Source organism: Bubalus bubalis, chromosome 7, assembly GCF_019923935.1.
Source record: "Bubalus bubalis isolate 160015118507 breed Murrah chromosome 7, NDDB_SH_1, whole genome shotgun sequence".
Taxonomy (NCBI): Eukaryota; Metazoa; Chordata; class Mammalia; order Artiodactyla; family Bovidae; genus Bubalus; species Bubalus bubalis.
The window spans coordinates 17858248-17873420 of NC_059163.1; the positions used below are offsets into that span (position 1 = coordinate 17858248).

General features: G+C 38.8%; 1 protein-coding gene across 7 annotated transcripts in view; it reads left to right on the forward strand.

The window, feature by feature from the left end:
• WDFY3 (WD repeat and FYVE domain containing 3) overlaps positions 1–15173 on the forward strand; it is a 287453-nt gene that overhangs the window by 78964 nt on the left and 193316 nt on the right. For all 7 annotated transcript variants that reach the window (XM_044945700.1, XM_044945697.1, XM_044945695.1 and 4 more), the window contains one exon: positions 8740–8950. In XM_044945700.1, the coding sequence (XP_044801635.1) occupies positions 8771–8950 (180 nt within the window). In that variant the 5' untranslated portion in view covers positions 8740–8770. The remainder of the gene's footprint in view (positions 1–8739; positions 8951–15173) is intronic.

Consider the following 15173-nt stretch of genomic DNA (forward strand, 5'->3'; position numbering starts at 1 on the left):
ATTTAGAGTGAAGCAGGTGGCTTAGTGAAAGAGGAGTCTGGAAATATAAATGGGGCCAGAGTGTTTAAGAATTTAGATATCAGATTAAGGTACTTTGGTTTATTTTTAGGCAATAGGGAATCAGCAGAGGTTGCAAATCAGAGAAGTGGTATGATACCTGCTTTGTTTTTCAGAGGACAACTGAGGGCTGTAGGGAAAATGCACTCCAGATAGGCATACCAGCTGTAGGGTAGATGGAGACTAATTCTATGCGTCGTTTCGGAGAACCAGACTTTGTTGTTTTTTATTTTCTTTGTTCTTATGTTTTCAGTTTCATTGATTTGTTGCTGAAATTTACTTCTTTCCTTTTGCTTCCTTTAAGCTTAAATTGCTTATTTTTCTAGTTTCCTAAGATAGAAGGTTAGGCTACTTTTACATTTTTATTCTCTTAAAATGGGCTTCCTACGTGCCGCTAGTGGTAGAGAACCTGTCTGCTAAGGCAGGAGACACAAGAGACATGGTTCAATCTTTGGTCAGGAAGATCCTTTGGAGTAGGAAATGGCAACCCACTCTAGTATTCTTGCCTGGAGAATCCCAAGGACAGAGGAGCCTGGCGGGTACAATCCATGGGATCATAAAAGAATTGGACACCACTGAGTGACCGAGCATATTCCCTTATATGTTTTTAGTGCTTCAAATTTCCCTCCAAGAATGTCTTCCACTGCATTTTATGCATTTTGATAAGTTATATTTTCATTCATTTTAAAATGTTTTAAGATTTCTCCTGACACTTCATTGATTCGTGTTATCTAGATGCATGTTGTTTATTTTCTAGATATTTGGGGCTTTTCCGGCTGTCTTTTGTTACTGATTTCCAGTTTAATTCCACTGTGATCTGAGAGCATATTGTGTGTGATTTCTTTTCTTCTGAATTTGCTAAGGTGTGTTTTCAGCCCAGTATGTGAAATGCCTTGGTGAAGATTCCATGTGAGCTGGAGAAGAATGTGCGTTCTGCTGGTGTTGGATGGAGCGCTTTGAAAATATCAACTCTGGTTCTAGTCAACTGATAGCACTGTTCAGGAAGCTTTGTCTGTGTTGATTTCCTGCACACTTGATCTGTCAGTTGTTGTATGAGGCCCGTTGAAGTCTCCAGCTCCAAATATGAATTTGTTTCTTTATCCCTTCAGTTCTGTCCATGTTTGCCTCCTATGGGATTTCCATGTTAGGCTTATACATGTTAAGGATTGTAAAGTCTTCTTAGAGAATTGACCCTTTTGTCAATATGTAACTATCCCTGAAATTGTTCTTGTAAAGACTGCATTGTCTAAAATTAATATAGTTAACCCAGCTTTCTTTTACCTGAAGTAACATGGTGTACCTTTCTCCATCTCTTTAGTTTCAATATATCTGGTTATTTATTCAGTATATTTGAAGCAGCTTTCTTGTGGACACCATAAAGTTGACATAAGTTTTTAAATTGGCCTAACATTCTGTCTTTTAATTGGTGTATTTAATCTAGTCACCTTTAGAGTGAGTTTTAATATAGTAAGATTAGTATCTGTCCTGTGTATAGCTTTCATATTTGTTGCATTTGTTATTTGGTTCCTTCTGCCTTCTCTGGTTTTAACTGAGTATTTTACATGGTTTCGTTTTAACTCCTCTCTTTGTGTATCAATTAAACGTTAAAAACAAGTTTTAGTGGTTGCCCTAGAGTGTATGTTTTTTACTAATATTCATCTGCCCTCCAGCTTCCCTCATAGCTTAGTCAGTAAAGAATTCGCCTGCAGTGCAGGAGTCCTCCCGCAATGCAGTAGACACAGGTTCGATCCCTGGGTTGGGAAGATCCCCTGAGAAGGAGATGGCAACCCACTCCAGTGTTCTTGCCTGGGAAATTCCATGGAGAGAGGAACCTGGTGGGCTACAGCCCATGGGGTTGCAAGAGTCAGACACGACTTAGCAACTAAACCACCATACTGTGGATATCTTACAGGAGTATTCCCAATTCTTATGACATTGCTATTACTCATCTTACTAATTCATAAACTATAATCACCTCATGCATTATTACTATTATTACTTTTAAAACAATCTTTTAGATCAGTTAAGGATGGTAAAAAATATTTTTTTACCATAATTTATTCCTTCTCTGATACCTTTCTCTTTATTACGGAAATAGAAACATACCCTGGAGATATTCCAGGCCACCTCAATGAAGCAAATATTGCAATAAAGTAAGTCACACCAATTTTTTGGTTCCCCAGAGAAGGCAGTGTCACCCCACTCCAGTACTCTTGCCTGGAAAATCCCATGGACGGAGGAGCCTGGTAGGCTGCAGTCCATGGGGTTGCTAAGAGTTGGACGCGACTGAGCGACTTCACTTTCACTTTCCACTTTCATGCATTGGAGAAGGAAATGGCAACCCACTCCAGTGTTCTTGCCTGGAGAATCCCAGGGACGGGGGAGCCTGGTGGGCTGCCGTCTATGGGGTCGCACAGAGTCGGACACGACTGAAGCGACTTAGCAGCAGCAGTGCATATAATAGTTATATTTACACTATACTGTAGTCTGTGAAGTGTACAATAACATATCCAAAAAATGTACACACCTTAATTTAAAAATACTTTTTCCTGAAAGACGCTAACCATCATCTGATAACACAGGATTGCCACAAACCTTCACTTTGCAAAAAGTAACTCAATTTGTGAAGTGTAATAAAGCATAGTATGCCTGTACAATTTTCCAATCTGTATTAATTTTTTTTCTCCCTGAACAACTTTTAATATTTCTGACATGGCATATCACGTTACAATATATATGACATTTTTTGATTGTCTGAGAAATTTTTTATTCTTCCTTCACTTTTGAGGGATAATTTTGTTGCAGGAAGGGGGACCCCTTCCAGGGCCCGAAACTGGGCTCTTGTCTAACACTCAGAAATGAATTGTCCGAGGAGACATATGCACTGACAAAGCAAGAGATTTTATTAGGAAAGGGCACCTGGGTGGAGAGCAGTAGGGTAAGCCCGGCCACATGGCTTACAGTCTCAGGTTTTATGGTGATGGGATTAGTTTCCGGGTTGTCCTTAGCTGATCATTCTGACTCAGAGTCCTTCCTGGTGGTGCACACCTTGTTCAGCCAAGATGGATGCCAGAGAGAAGGATTCTGGGAGGTGGTCAGACATGTGGTGTCTCATTTTGACCTTTCCTGATTTCTTCTGGTTGGTGTTGGCTTATTAGTTCCGTGTTCCTTATCAGGATCTCCTGTCATAAAACAACTCATGCAAATGGTTACTATAGTGCCTGGCCAGGGTGGGTGGTTTCAATCAGTATGCTTCCCCTAACAATTTCATTGGATATAGAATTCTGGACTGGTTGGTTTTTGTTCCAACACATTAAATATTTCCCTCCATTATCTTCTTGCTTGCATGTTTTGGATGAGAGGTCCACCGTAATATTTGTCCACCAAATATTTGTCTTTTAGGTAAGTTTTTCCTACTCCCTCTCACCCCCTAACCCCGCTCCCTTTCAAGAGTGTCTCCTTGTCTTTGACCTTGTATGGTCTGAATTTTATCTTCCTAAATGTGGTATTTGAGGTATTTAACCTTCCTTGATAATCTCTGAGTGTTCCGTATCTGTGGTTTGGTGTCTGTCATTAATTTTGTAAAGTTCTTAGACATTATTAGTTTGAATATGCATGCCTCTGTTCCCTTTCTCCTTCTGGAAGCTTTTCTCTTTCTTCGCCTTCTGGAATCTTCTAATTGATTTATATTCAGGCTTACTAATTCTTTCCATGGCCTTATTTGGTCTACTGTTGAGCTCATCAAAGCATTCTTCGTAATTGTTATGGTGCTTTTGATTTGTTGCACTTCCCTTTGATTTTTTTTTTTTTTTTTAGAGCACAGTTGGTGGTTGTAAAGTGTGGAAGAGGGAACAGTGTTGTAACCTGATGATTAAATCTCAGTGGGTTTGTAACTCTGGGCTGTGACCTTCACAAGTATTTCTCCCAGGCTGTTTCTTCCTTTAACCCTCTTAGGTAAGACTGGAAGGCTAGGGGTGGTGGAACTGGGGGAGGAGGAGAGGGAGATATGCCCTTCCCTCAAGTGAGACAAGGCTAAGATAGTCTTTGACCCTGGTAAGTAGGGCTTTCTTGTAGAGTTGCTCTGGGAACATTTCAAAGTGATTGCTCTTCCCCTCCATCTGCCAGAGCCTAGAGGGCATCTTTCCCAGATCATCTCTGTGAAAGAGTCTGGAGGGGTCCTAGAATTGCAGCCCAGGAAAGTTGTGGGGAGGGCCTGAAGACTGTGGCCCTCGAGAGCCCACTGTTAGCCCCTAGCAGTTCTTCACAGTTAAGGGCTCCAGGGATTTCTGTTCCAGATAAGCATATTCCATCTGCGACTTTCCTGATTGACTTGTCTCCCGAGATTTCAGGGATTAGTTTGCTCTGTAGTCTCAGTTCCCTGAGGGTTCCAGGGAAAAATCCTTGGTTTCCGGTTTCTTCAGCTGTTTCTTCTGTAAGTACAGGAGTGATTACTTCTAAACTCTTTAAATTTAGGTGTTGAAACCCTGATTTTTTCAAAATTTAAGTTCTTTTTTCCTCCTAACTTTTGAGAACTAAACTATGCCATAATATAGATGTACCAGAAGTTGCCTATTCATCTACTAAAGGACTAGGCTATTTCTGATTTTTCGTTACAAACAATTATAAAAATATATAATGCAATAAATCATCTTGTACTGTGAGTATTACTACAAGAGAGCTATTGTTGTTTACTCTTTTGCTCACCAGGCTCCTTTATCCATGGGATTTCCCAGGCAAGAATACTGGAGTGGCTTGCAGGGGCTCTTCCTGACTCAGGGTCTAACCTGTGTCTCTGCATTGCAGACAGATTTTTTACCACTGAGCCACCAGGGAAGCTCATGTTGGGTATTGATCTTAAGTGATTGTATTTTGCCATATAAATGAGATGGCTGATCTTGTCATGTCTTATACTTGGGCCTAAACTCTGATATGGCTGTTCTTGAAAGGCAAAAACAGTGTTTCAGTAGGTAGAATTTTAAAATTCTAATTCAGGACAGTATTAATGGTTCTTTTTCAATGTATAGGTTTAGAATGCCAGGTTATATATACAGTTTGTTGGGAGCCTGTCAGAATTTTGTCTTCTTTTTTCAAAAGTGTAGGAAGTTTTGCCTTCACAGTGCAAAAACACGATTTTTTTTCTCCAGAAAGTTTAAGAAAAAACCTGTGGAATTATAATTCTTGAGTTTGGGTGAACTCCGGGAGTTGGTGATGGACAGGGAGGCCTGGCGTGCTGCAATTCACTGGGTCACAAAGAGTTGGACACGACTGAGCAACTGAACTGAACTGAATGAAACTTTAAGACTTTCCCTAAGTCCTGTGAGCTATTTTTTTTCTTCTCTTGTGAAATTAAGGAGTTACTCAGAAAAAACACTTTGCAGTTTTTAGCTGAGCTACTCAAAGGCCATTAGTAACTTGTCAAATATATTTTTGCAAGTTGAAGCTGTTTACTTTTTCTACCCTTTCATAATTTAAAAATGACAAACTGTTTAAAGGATTTAAACAGTTCTTCAAGCAATTCCAAAAGATTTTCAAGCATTAACACAAGAGATTAGAATAAAAAATACTGTCTGGGCTCATGCAGTAATTATGTCATTGCTATTTAAATAACCCTCTGTTGGCAGCACACTTTTCTTTTGTGAAATGAAATAGAGTTTGCATTAGAAAACTAGTTCTTACGCACAATAATATTTGTAAATATTTTGAAAATCCCTAATAACTAACCCCCAAATAATCATTTTTATGATTTGTTCTCAGTAGTACTACATTTTGCCTGTCTCATCTTTATTGCTTTATGAACCTCTTTTTGAGCATTTAAGAAATAAATTTTTCCTTTATTTTTTATTTACAGTATTGTACATCTCTAATAAAACATAGGGCCTATATTGTTTCCCTTCCTTTTGTTGTTTTGCTTAAATAACTAAAATGTAAATGAAAAGGAATTAAATGTTTCATGATCAAGCTGAAGGAAGAAATTTAAAAATTGTTGAACATAATGTGCTTGACACCTCATAGAAATGATGCTATTTTATGTATGTATTTCAGAAAGTCGATGAGGAAAGATTTCACAGGTCAGAGAAACCCAAGACTCAAGGGAATTAAGAATCTTTCACCTGAAGTTAACTATCTTACATGGACATGTGGGTACAGATTTGACAAAAAGTACCCATTCTTTTCTGCTCTTTCACTGCTGAAGAGTACTTTAAACAAGATAGTTCTGTATCTGAATTATACCTTCACTTACAAAACATTGAAGTACAGACAAAGCTATGAGTCAGCAATCTAATAGGATAGGCTTAAGTGTTTCATAGTAAATTAGGAGAAAAGAGGAATCTGATTTTTTCCCCCAAACTGAGATTATCTGAGTAATCAAGAAATACCAGTAAATCCCTTTAGCTGACTGACAGAGATTAAATAACAGTGGTACAATAGCTTGATTACATCTAGCTAGTTTCTGTCTTTGTGTGATTATTTGTGTGTTTAGTGATATTTGATTAATGTATCTTCAGAAAAGTCAAAAAGATTTCTTTTACATCCTAATTGCCTTTTGATGCAAAATAAATATTCTAGAGTCAGAGTTGCCAAAATTCTGTAATTTAAAATAGGCACATTAATACCAGTAAGCAGAAAGGGCTGGACCAGGAGGTCAGAGTCCTAGGTTCTCACTCAGTTCTTTTTCATTGTGCATTTTGAGCAAGTTGTTCTTGTCTTGGGGGGTCTCACTTACAAGCAGAATTAATCCCCTCCTTGGTTCACTTGCTTAAATTGGAATGACGACCAAAGGAAATGGTCAGAAAGTGCTTTAATGCTCTATAAATAAGGAATGATGCTTGACTTTTTAATGACATAGACGCCTTTGAAAGCTGGAGACTCTTAAAAATGTTTTTTAAAGCGTTAAAGGATCATGAATCCCCTGAATCCTACCCACTCACTTTAGATTATAAACTGCAGCTACAGGTTAAGGAAACAGAACAGATCTATGCATAATCTGAAATGTTAGCTAACTTACACAAGATTTATAATTCACTTCAAATTTTATTTTTGTTCTGGGGTTCTCCAGGACTAGAAATAGCAGCACATAGTGGGCTATTGGAATGTATTTGTTGAAATATAATTTACATTTGGAGAACTTAACACGTTTTTCTAGAATGAAATATGTCAAGCAAGTTTGAACCAGACTGACTTTGACTTGTCATTTTGTAGTTCAGAGGGCCTCCTCGGCCCTGTGCCAGTGGTCTGAGCACTTTCCCCACGACTGGACAGCTTAGTGGTGTTGAGTGCTCCTTGAGTAGAGGGCTCTTGGCACAGACCAGCCTTGAGTAGAGTGTCTTCCTGCTCCTTACCTGTGATGAGTCACAGGTGACCTCCTGGTGTAGTGCAGCTAGGCTGCATAAACATTTGCCCACAGCCAAATGTGGAATCCACTCAAAATTCTCAAGGACAAGCGTGTTTAAGATACTAGTTCTTCTTATGGCTTTAAAAAAATCAATAGATGTTTGGTAAATAAAGCAGTAATTTCACCTTTCTTAAGAAATGCCATACTGGCTTATATGGCAAAATTGCAAATTTTCAAGTTATTCCTGCTTGTCTACAAATTAAAAAGCAAATTGCCTTTTACCCAAGTTTGGCATATCCATAATGTCCTCCCAGCCCTCCTGGTTCCTTTTGTAAGATAATCCTGTTTTTTGTGTCTGAGGTTAGCTGATAGCTGGCACAGTTCATTGTGGTTGAAAAGAGCTGATGGTGCTTTCTAAAAACTTAGTGTTATTGATTTTGGTGTGTGTTCTAACCCAGTGGTTGGTTTATTTATTTCTTAACTGCAGCTCTAGCCAGGGATACATTTTATATTGTGATTCAATACACATGAATGCACCCTTACCTAAAATAAATTTTATGAAATAATGATTGCTCTTTACATGTATTCCAGTATATTCTATTTCATTAAAAATATTTTTCTTGAAGTATAATCAATTTGCAATATTACATTCTATTTCTTTTTTTTTAATTGATTGTCATAATCTGTTAAAGGAATTAACCTGACCTGGCAAAGGGTTTCAAGGTATAGTCTAAAGAAATAGTTTAAAGTTACATCTCAGTTTTCACTTATGATTTATAATATATTTAGAGGTATCATTTCATTTAATTTGCATGTTTCAAACTACCATGTAAACTCTTCAGTGAGTATCCCAAGTGTAATCCTTCATTTACAAAAATGTTAAATGATTAAAAATAGAAAGCTTTGTGGATTTGTTTGTTTCAGTTAATTTGGAGGGTGTGGATGAATTTTAAGTTCTTTTCATCTTTTTCCATATACTCAACTATTAAGCCATATATTAATTATAAAATTTATGATCCCTTTATTTGTTGAACTTAATATGGCTGCCTTAATTGGAAATGTTTATTGCTCATCCAGCAACAATTAATTTTTTACATTTAATGTTTTACAGTTTATCCAAACTGGGGCCAAGTTCATAAAGAACATTTGAGTGACACAATTTGTAATTTGTCATTTAGAGAAATTTATCAAAATTAGCTCTGCCTCTATTTTTTCTGTTTAAAAAGTAGAAAAATATTTTAGACAGAATTTTTTTGTTTTCCTGACTTTTTAAGAGGCTCTGCCATGCATGCTGGACTTGGTGAAGACGATGATATTTTGACGGTTTGTGTATGAACATCTCCCTGCAGAATTAGAAGAGTTTATCACCACCCAGCCAAGATGAACATGGTGAAGCGGATCATGGGGCGGCCGAGGCAGGAGGAATGCAGCCCGCAAGACAATGCCCTAGGACTGATGCACCTCCGCCGGCTCTTCACAGAGCTGTGCCACCCTCCTCGGCACATGACCCAGAAGGAACAAGAAGAGAAGCTGTACATGATGCTGCCAGTGTTTAACAGGGTGAGTCCAGGCTGCCAAGCACCTGGCTTTAGGTTGGGGTGGTACTGCAGGAATCTTGAGATTACAGTAAGTCATGTTGTTGTTGTTGTTGAGTTGCTAAGTCGTGTTCACCTGTCTGCAACCCCATGGACTGTAGCATGCCATGGACTGTAGCTCCCCTGTCCGCCACTATCTCTCGAGGTTGCTCAAACTCATGTCTGTTGAGTCAGTGATGCTATCTAACCATCTCATCCTCTGCTTCCCTCTCTTCTTCTTGCCTGTAATCTTTCCCAGCATCAAGGTCTTTTCCAATGAGTTGGCTCTTTTCATCAGGTGGCCAAAATATTAGAACTTCAGATTCAGCACCAGTCTTTCCAGTGAATGTTCAGGGTTGATTTCCTTTAGGATTGACTGGTTTGATCTCCTTGCAGCCCAAGGGACTCTCAAGAGTCTCCTCCAGCACCACAATTTGAAGGCATCAATTCTTTGAATTGACAATAAGTCATAGGTAGGGAAATAAATAATAGAGTTCATTTTTGAGAAGCTTGATGTTGTCATTTCTTCCTTTCAGTTTGCTATAAGGCGATTTGATGTGAGATCTGGTCAGAATGAAGTCCTTTTATTTCTAATAGATCAAAGGAAGATTGTGAACATTTTGTAAAATGTTCCTCTAATGGTTGATCCTTGGAAGAGAGAGAGGTTGTAAATGACCACTTGTGTTATTTCTGTTATCTTTTGAAGTGATGCTTTATGGCATCAAATGGTGCAGTTGCCACAGTGCTTTGTATACTTTAAGAGTCATCACAGTTTACTTTGTTGTTTGGATTTTCTAGACGAGATCTTGTGATAGGATAGTTAGTCAAAATAGAACTAATGTTTTAATGTGTTTTGTCTAGTTGATCACATGTAGCAGTTTTAGTGGGGATTTTTAGAATAATTTAAAAGTTTTTATCAAAAATGTATATGAACATAGTTTAAAAAGTCAAGTACTTCCACAGGCTTATAGGGTCCTCTCCACTGCTAGCTGTTGCTGCCGCCTTTAGCTCTTTCAGCTTTTGCCTAGCATACTCTTACAGCTATTTCTTGATTATTCAGTTTTAATTGACTTCTTGTTGAGAAATAGAATAATTAGCTTTTTTTACCTCTGCATCACTCCAAACCATGCACACTTGCTTTCACTCACCCATGCTACCTGCTCCTTTTCCTTCCCATACGCGTACACCATTCATTTAAGCAGGATTCAGTGTTTATCCTCTGGTGACCCTGGTGTAAATATTATTCATAGATGAACCTTATAACAAACCACCACTATTTTCCATTCTTGTTTTCCTCAGACTTTGTAAAGTAACTGTCTCAATTTCTGCCTTTCTTCATGTCTCTTTTTCTTCCCCATCTCTCTTTTACTCTCCTTTGATCTGTCTTTGTCCTCCTCATGTCTTTCTCTACTTCCCTCTCTGTCTCTTTCTCCCCATCTCTGCCTGTCTCTCCCTGTCTCTCCCTGTCTCTCCCCACCTCTCTCTCCTGTTTCTGTCTGTTCCTCCTTGGCCTCCCCTGCCCCGCTTTTCTCGCCTCCCTTGTCTTTCTCTTTTCCTGTGTCCATGACTCACTGTCTCCCCTCACAGTCTCACTGATCTCTTTATTGTTTGTTCTCTGTGTCTGTTAGTCTTTCTGTGTGAAATTTTCTAGATTATTTTTCTCATTATTTTTAAATTTTATGGAGGCTTCACGTGAATTTGCAAGCTTGTACTTTTTATTTCTGGGAAAATATTTTGAAATATTTCTTTGTTAATATTCTTCCCTTTGTTTTATATGTTCCCCTTTTCTGCAACTCCATCAATCAAGTATTAACTTTTTGGGATTAACCTTGTGCTATCATATTTTAATTTCCTTGAACTCTTATTTTTTTTTTAATTGTGCAGTGTCTCCTTATCCCTTGGAAAATATTAAAGCTTTTTCAAATTTTCTCATGCCTCTTTCATTGTTATTTGCTCTAAATTACTGTTTTTCTTTGTTTATATTACTTTCTTTCATATTGGAGTAATCTTCAGCTGTCTGATGATAATTAAGAATGAGGTATTCAAACACTGATTGAAAAGTATGTGTGCAATGGTGAGACTTTTCCAGTGGTAAGATGATCTGGCTGAATAAAATGTGGAGACCCTTTAGCCTAGGATATGTTGATATTCCAGGAAAGCGTATTTTTCAGTCTCCTGGCTGAAGCGTGTATTTGTTGTTATTCAGTCGCTAAGTTATGTGCGACTCTTTTGTGACTTCATGGACTGCAGCACTTTAGTTTCCTCTGTCCTCTACTCTCTCCTGGAGTTTGCTCAAATTCATGTGCATAGAGTCAGTGATGCTATCTAACTATCTCATCCTTTGCCACCCACTTCTCCTTTTGCCTTCACTGTTTCCCAGCATCAGCGTCTTTTCCAGATGGGCTCTTCTCATCAAGTGGCCGAAGTATTGGAGCTTCAGCTTTAGCATCAGTCCTTCCAATGAATATTCAAAGTTGATTTCTTTTAGGTTTGACTGATGTCATTTCTTTCCAGTGTATGTACCTGCTGGTGTTTCCTTAAAGCTAAATTGAAGAACAAGACTGATGTTTCATGTTCCGTAGATGGACTTTCACTTAGTCTCCAGTTTGTAGCCATCAGCATTCTTGGTTGTTCCTCTCTGGGGTTTAGACTTTCGGGTGTCTCCTGGACTTGGGAGGGGCTGTCTCCGTCAGTTTCTCAGCTGTAAATAAGAATATCTACCTTGTGGAGTTGGTGTGAAGATTAAGGAAGAGAAGATACTTAACACACTTAACAAATGTTTGTCCTAGGGAACTCTTGTGTCTGTTATTGTTGTTATGGCATTAAAAATAAAGACATTACAAGATGAAGGAAAGATTATAAACTATTTATGCTGAAATGATTTCATATTGAATATATGCTGAAATACATTCAGTTTATGTGTTATTCATACCAAACTAAAGACTAATTTGACAGCAGAGAGGAGGGACAGACTCTGCATATTCTGTGTTTATTTGTTTGCTTGTCTCTTCGTGTATTTTGTTACTGTGCATTACTGCATCATTCCATGACTATGTGTCAAACAAATAGAAGTTGTGCTATATACTGTACTCTGCATTGGAGTTCTGAGATAAGGTAAAGTCCAGCTTTGTGAATCAGAAGTATCATGAGGAAGATAAACATGACATGCAATTCTGTTGGAGAAGAGAGGAACACATAAACAGATAATGGAATAACAAAGAAATGTAGTATTAGAGACACAGGAGAGTCTTATGGCTCCCCTGAAAGGAGAGTTACCTGAAAGTCTATGGGGGAGTCAGGGCAGGGAAATGTCTTTTGAAAATGTGATGTGATTCTTGAATCCTTATAAGGTAAGCATTAGCTAGATTGGAACTAACTGGGCTAAATTAACCAAGAAGGTAGTTAGTGTAAGAAATTCAAGCTTGAATCAAAGTAAATTCCACACACATGCTGATGTGTGCAAGCATCTGTAAGTGGTCTAAGAAGTTGATTTTATGTCAAGGAGGAGGGGTAAAAAATGACTATCAAGATTGATAGGAGCTACATCATGACAGGTTTTATGCCATATGAAGAGCTACCTCATGCGAAGAGTTGACTCATTGGAAAAGACCCTGATGCTGGGAGGGATTGGGGGCAGGAGGAGAAGGGGACGACAGAGGCTGAGATGACTGGATGGCATCACTGACTCGATGGACATGAGTTTGAGTGAACTCTGGGAGTTGGTGATGGACAGGGAGTCCTGGCGTGTTGCAATTCATGGGGTCGCAAAGAGTCGGACATGACTGAGTGACTGAACTGAACTGAAAGAGCTAATAATTTTTCTTGGAGGTGTGCAGAGCCAATGAGGTATTCTCAGCAATAGAATAAGGAAGAAGAAAGGGCCAAAGTGAGGCTATCTCTTATGTTTCTAATTTGAGAAACTGGGTGGATGTTTTTCCTAGTAGCTGAGAAACAAAGGTGTAAGTGATAGACTCAGTTTGGGGCATTGAGTCCACACTGTCTGTGAGCTTCCCAGGTGGAGGTATTCAGTAGGCAGTTAGAAGCTCAGGTGAGGGGATGTGGCTAGATACTTACTTTGGGGGCCACTTCAGAGATGTGGTTGTTGGAACCCTAGAAGGGGACTAAACACTACGCATGCCTCCCCCTACGCCAGAAGCAATAGGCTGAGGATGAACCATGGAGAATATGATTGTTTAATGAAAGAAGGGGAACCCATAAAGGTTACAGCGCAGGAACTGGTCAGTGGCAGTACAAACAGAATCAAGAGAGGGTGGTTATGGAACTCAAGAGATAATAGTTGCGAGAAAAAGCATTCATCTCTGTGCAATAGAGAGACCAGCAAGATGGAGACCTAAACATGTCCTTGAGGTTTGCCAGTTGGAAAGTTACTAGAAGGACAGCATCAGAAAGCAATATGTTGAGCAGTGAATGGGAGATGAGAAGAGACAATATGGATTCAACTTGTGGAAATGTGAAAGAAAAGAGGATGGAAGAAATCGATGGAGGTGACTCTGGCAATAGGGAGTTTGTGTTTGTATTTCTAGTGTTTTGCTATGTTGTTAAAAGGGGAGAGATCCAGGCATGATCATAAAGAGAAGGGAAGAAACAAGCATAGGGGGAAATCAAATTTTTTAAGAGTGAAGTTTAGTGAAGAGAGTCAAATTACAGGTGGGTGAGTGAGCCTTGACAGTGATAAAGAATCCTCCTGCAATGCAGGAGATGCGGGTTTGATCCCTGGGTTGGGAAGATCCCCTGGAGGAGGAAATGGCAACCCATTCCAGTAATCTTCCCTGGGAAATCCCATGGACAGAGGAGCCTGGTGGGCTGCAGGCTACAAAGAGTCAGACATGACTTAGCGACTGAGCACGTCCAAGTGAGCTTTGAACAAAAGAGACACCATGTGCTGTAGGAAAGCCTATAGTTTTGTTGGGTGTGAACACAGATTTGTAGTGAAGGTGGTGGAAAGTTGAATAAGATTTTGTGCGATGACCTATGTTTCCTATAGTTTTCAATAGAAGATGTCTGTGAAAACTCTGGAGTCAGTAGGTCAAACAGGGGACTTTAGAAAATTGTGATAGTTTGGAATATTAATGAAAAGGAATTGAGAAAGATAGTTGAAAAGGGACAACAGAAGACAGAGTATTTAGAGCCCAGTGAAGGTTGGAGATAGTACATTTGTACTGGATCTTACCCATGCAGGCGTGTGATTTTTCTCGTTCACTTACAAAGCGGCATGTGTGTGGAAGTAGAGAAGACAGATAGCTGTGTTTGCTCTGTTGGGGCTGAGCTTTTGCTGGGTTGATAAAACAGAGGGGCAGGAGTAGAGGGACAGAGTATAGTAAGAGATCTGACTCACATGTCACTCTTGAAATTGGTGGGATGAAACAGGAACAGAGCGTGATCATTTTTTTGCTCTCCAAGATAAAAGGCTGAGTGATGGAAAGAGATGATGATAAAAATCAGCAGGAACACAAGGAGAGGTGGGGAAAGGTTTAAATTTTAGGTAGCCATTTTGAAAATGAGAGAAATAATTACAGAAAAGCTATTGTTTTAAAACCCTGTTGAGGTAGCAGTCATTAATTTTTATTACAGCCAGTTCTGGGAAGTTGGCTTTATTTTGATTGCTTTTGTTTTTGTTTTGTATCAGTGTCACAATGTACCTACTATTGGCTACCAAGGAGTCTGAGGTCATTTCCTTCTCTCAGACTTAAGAACATTGACAAGGTGATGATAATGTTATGAGTAGTTAGCACAATTGTTATTCTCAGCTGTTAACATAAATTTGTAAGTCATATCCTGATGTGTGTCCCATGTATTTCATCAGTTAAGCTTCCACAGTCAATTAAATGAGTCTTAGACTAGAATAATCTAAATAACTTGACTTTTTTTTTTTTTTTTTTTAAAGAAAATTGAGATTCTTTAGTGGTTGTTCTTTTTTGCTTAGACTGTTTGTCTTAGTTCTCTTGGTTCTGTGCTGCCACAAGTCTCTATTCTTTCAAGCCAGAAGTTTTTAGTTGGTTAATTAAAAGCAGATATATATGTATGGGATTTCCCTGGTGGTCCAATGGCTAAGACTCTGAACTCCCGATGTAGGGCACCAGGTTCGGTTTTTGGTCAAGGAACTGGATCTCACGTGCCACAACTAAGACCTGGTGTGGTCAAATAAATTAAAAATAAATATTAAAAAAATTTAGGTCAAAAGCACATAT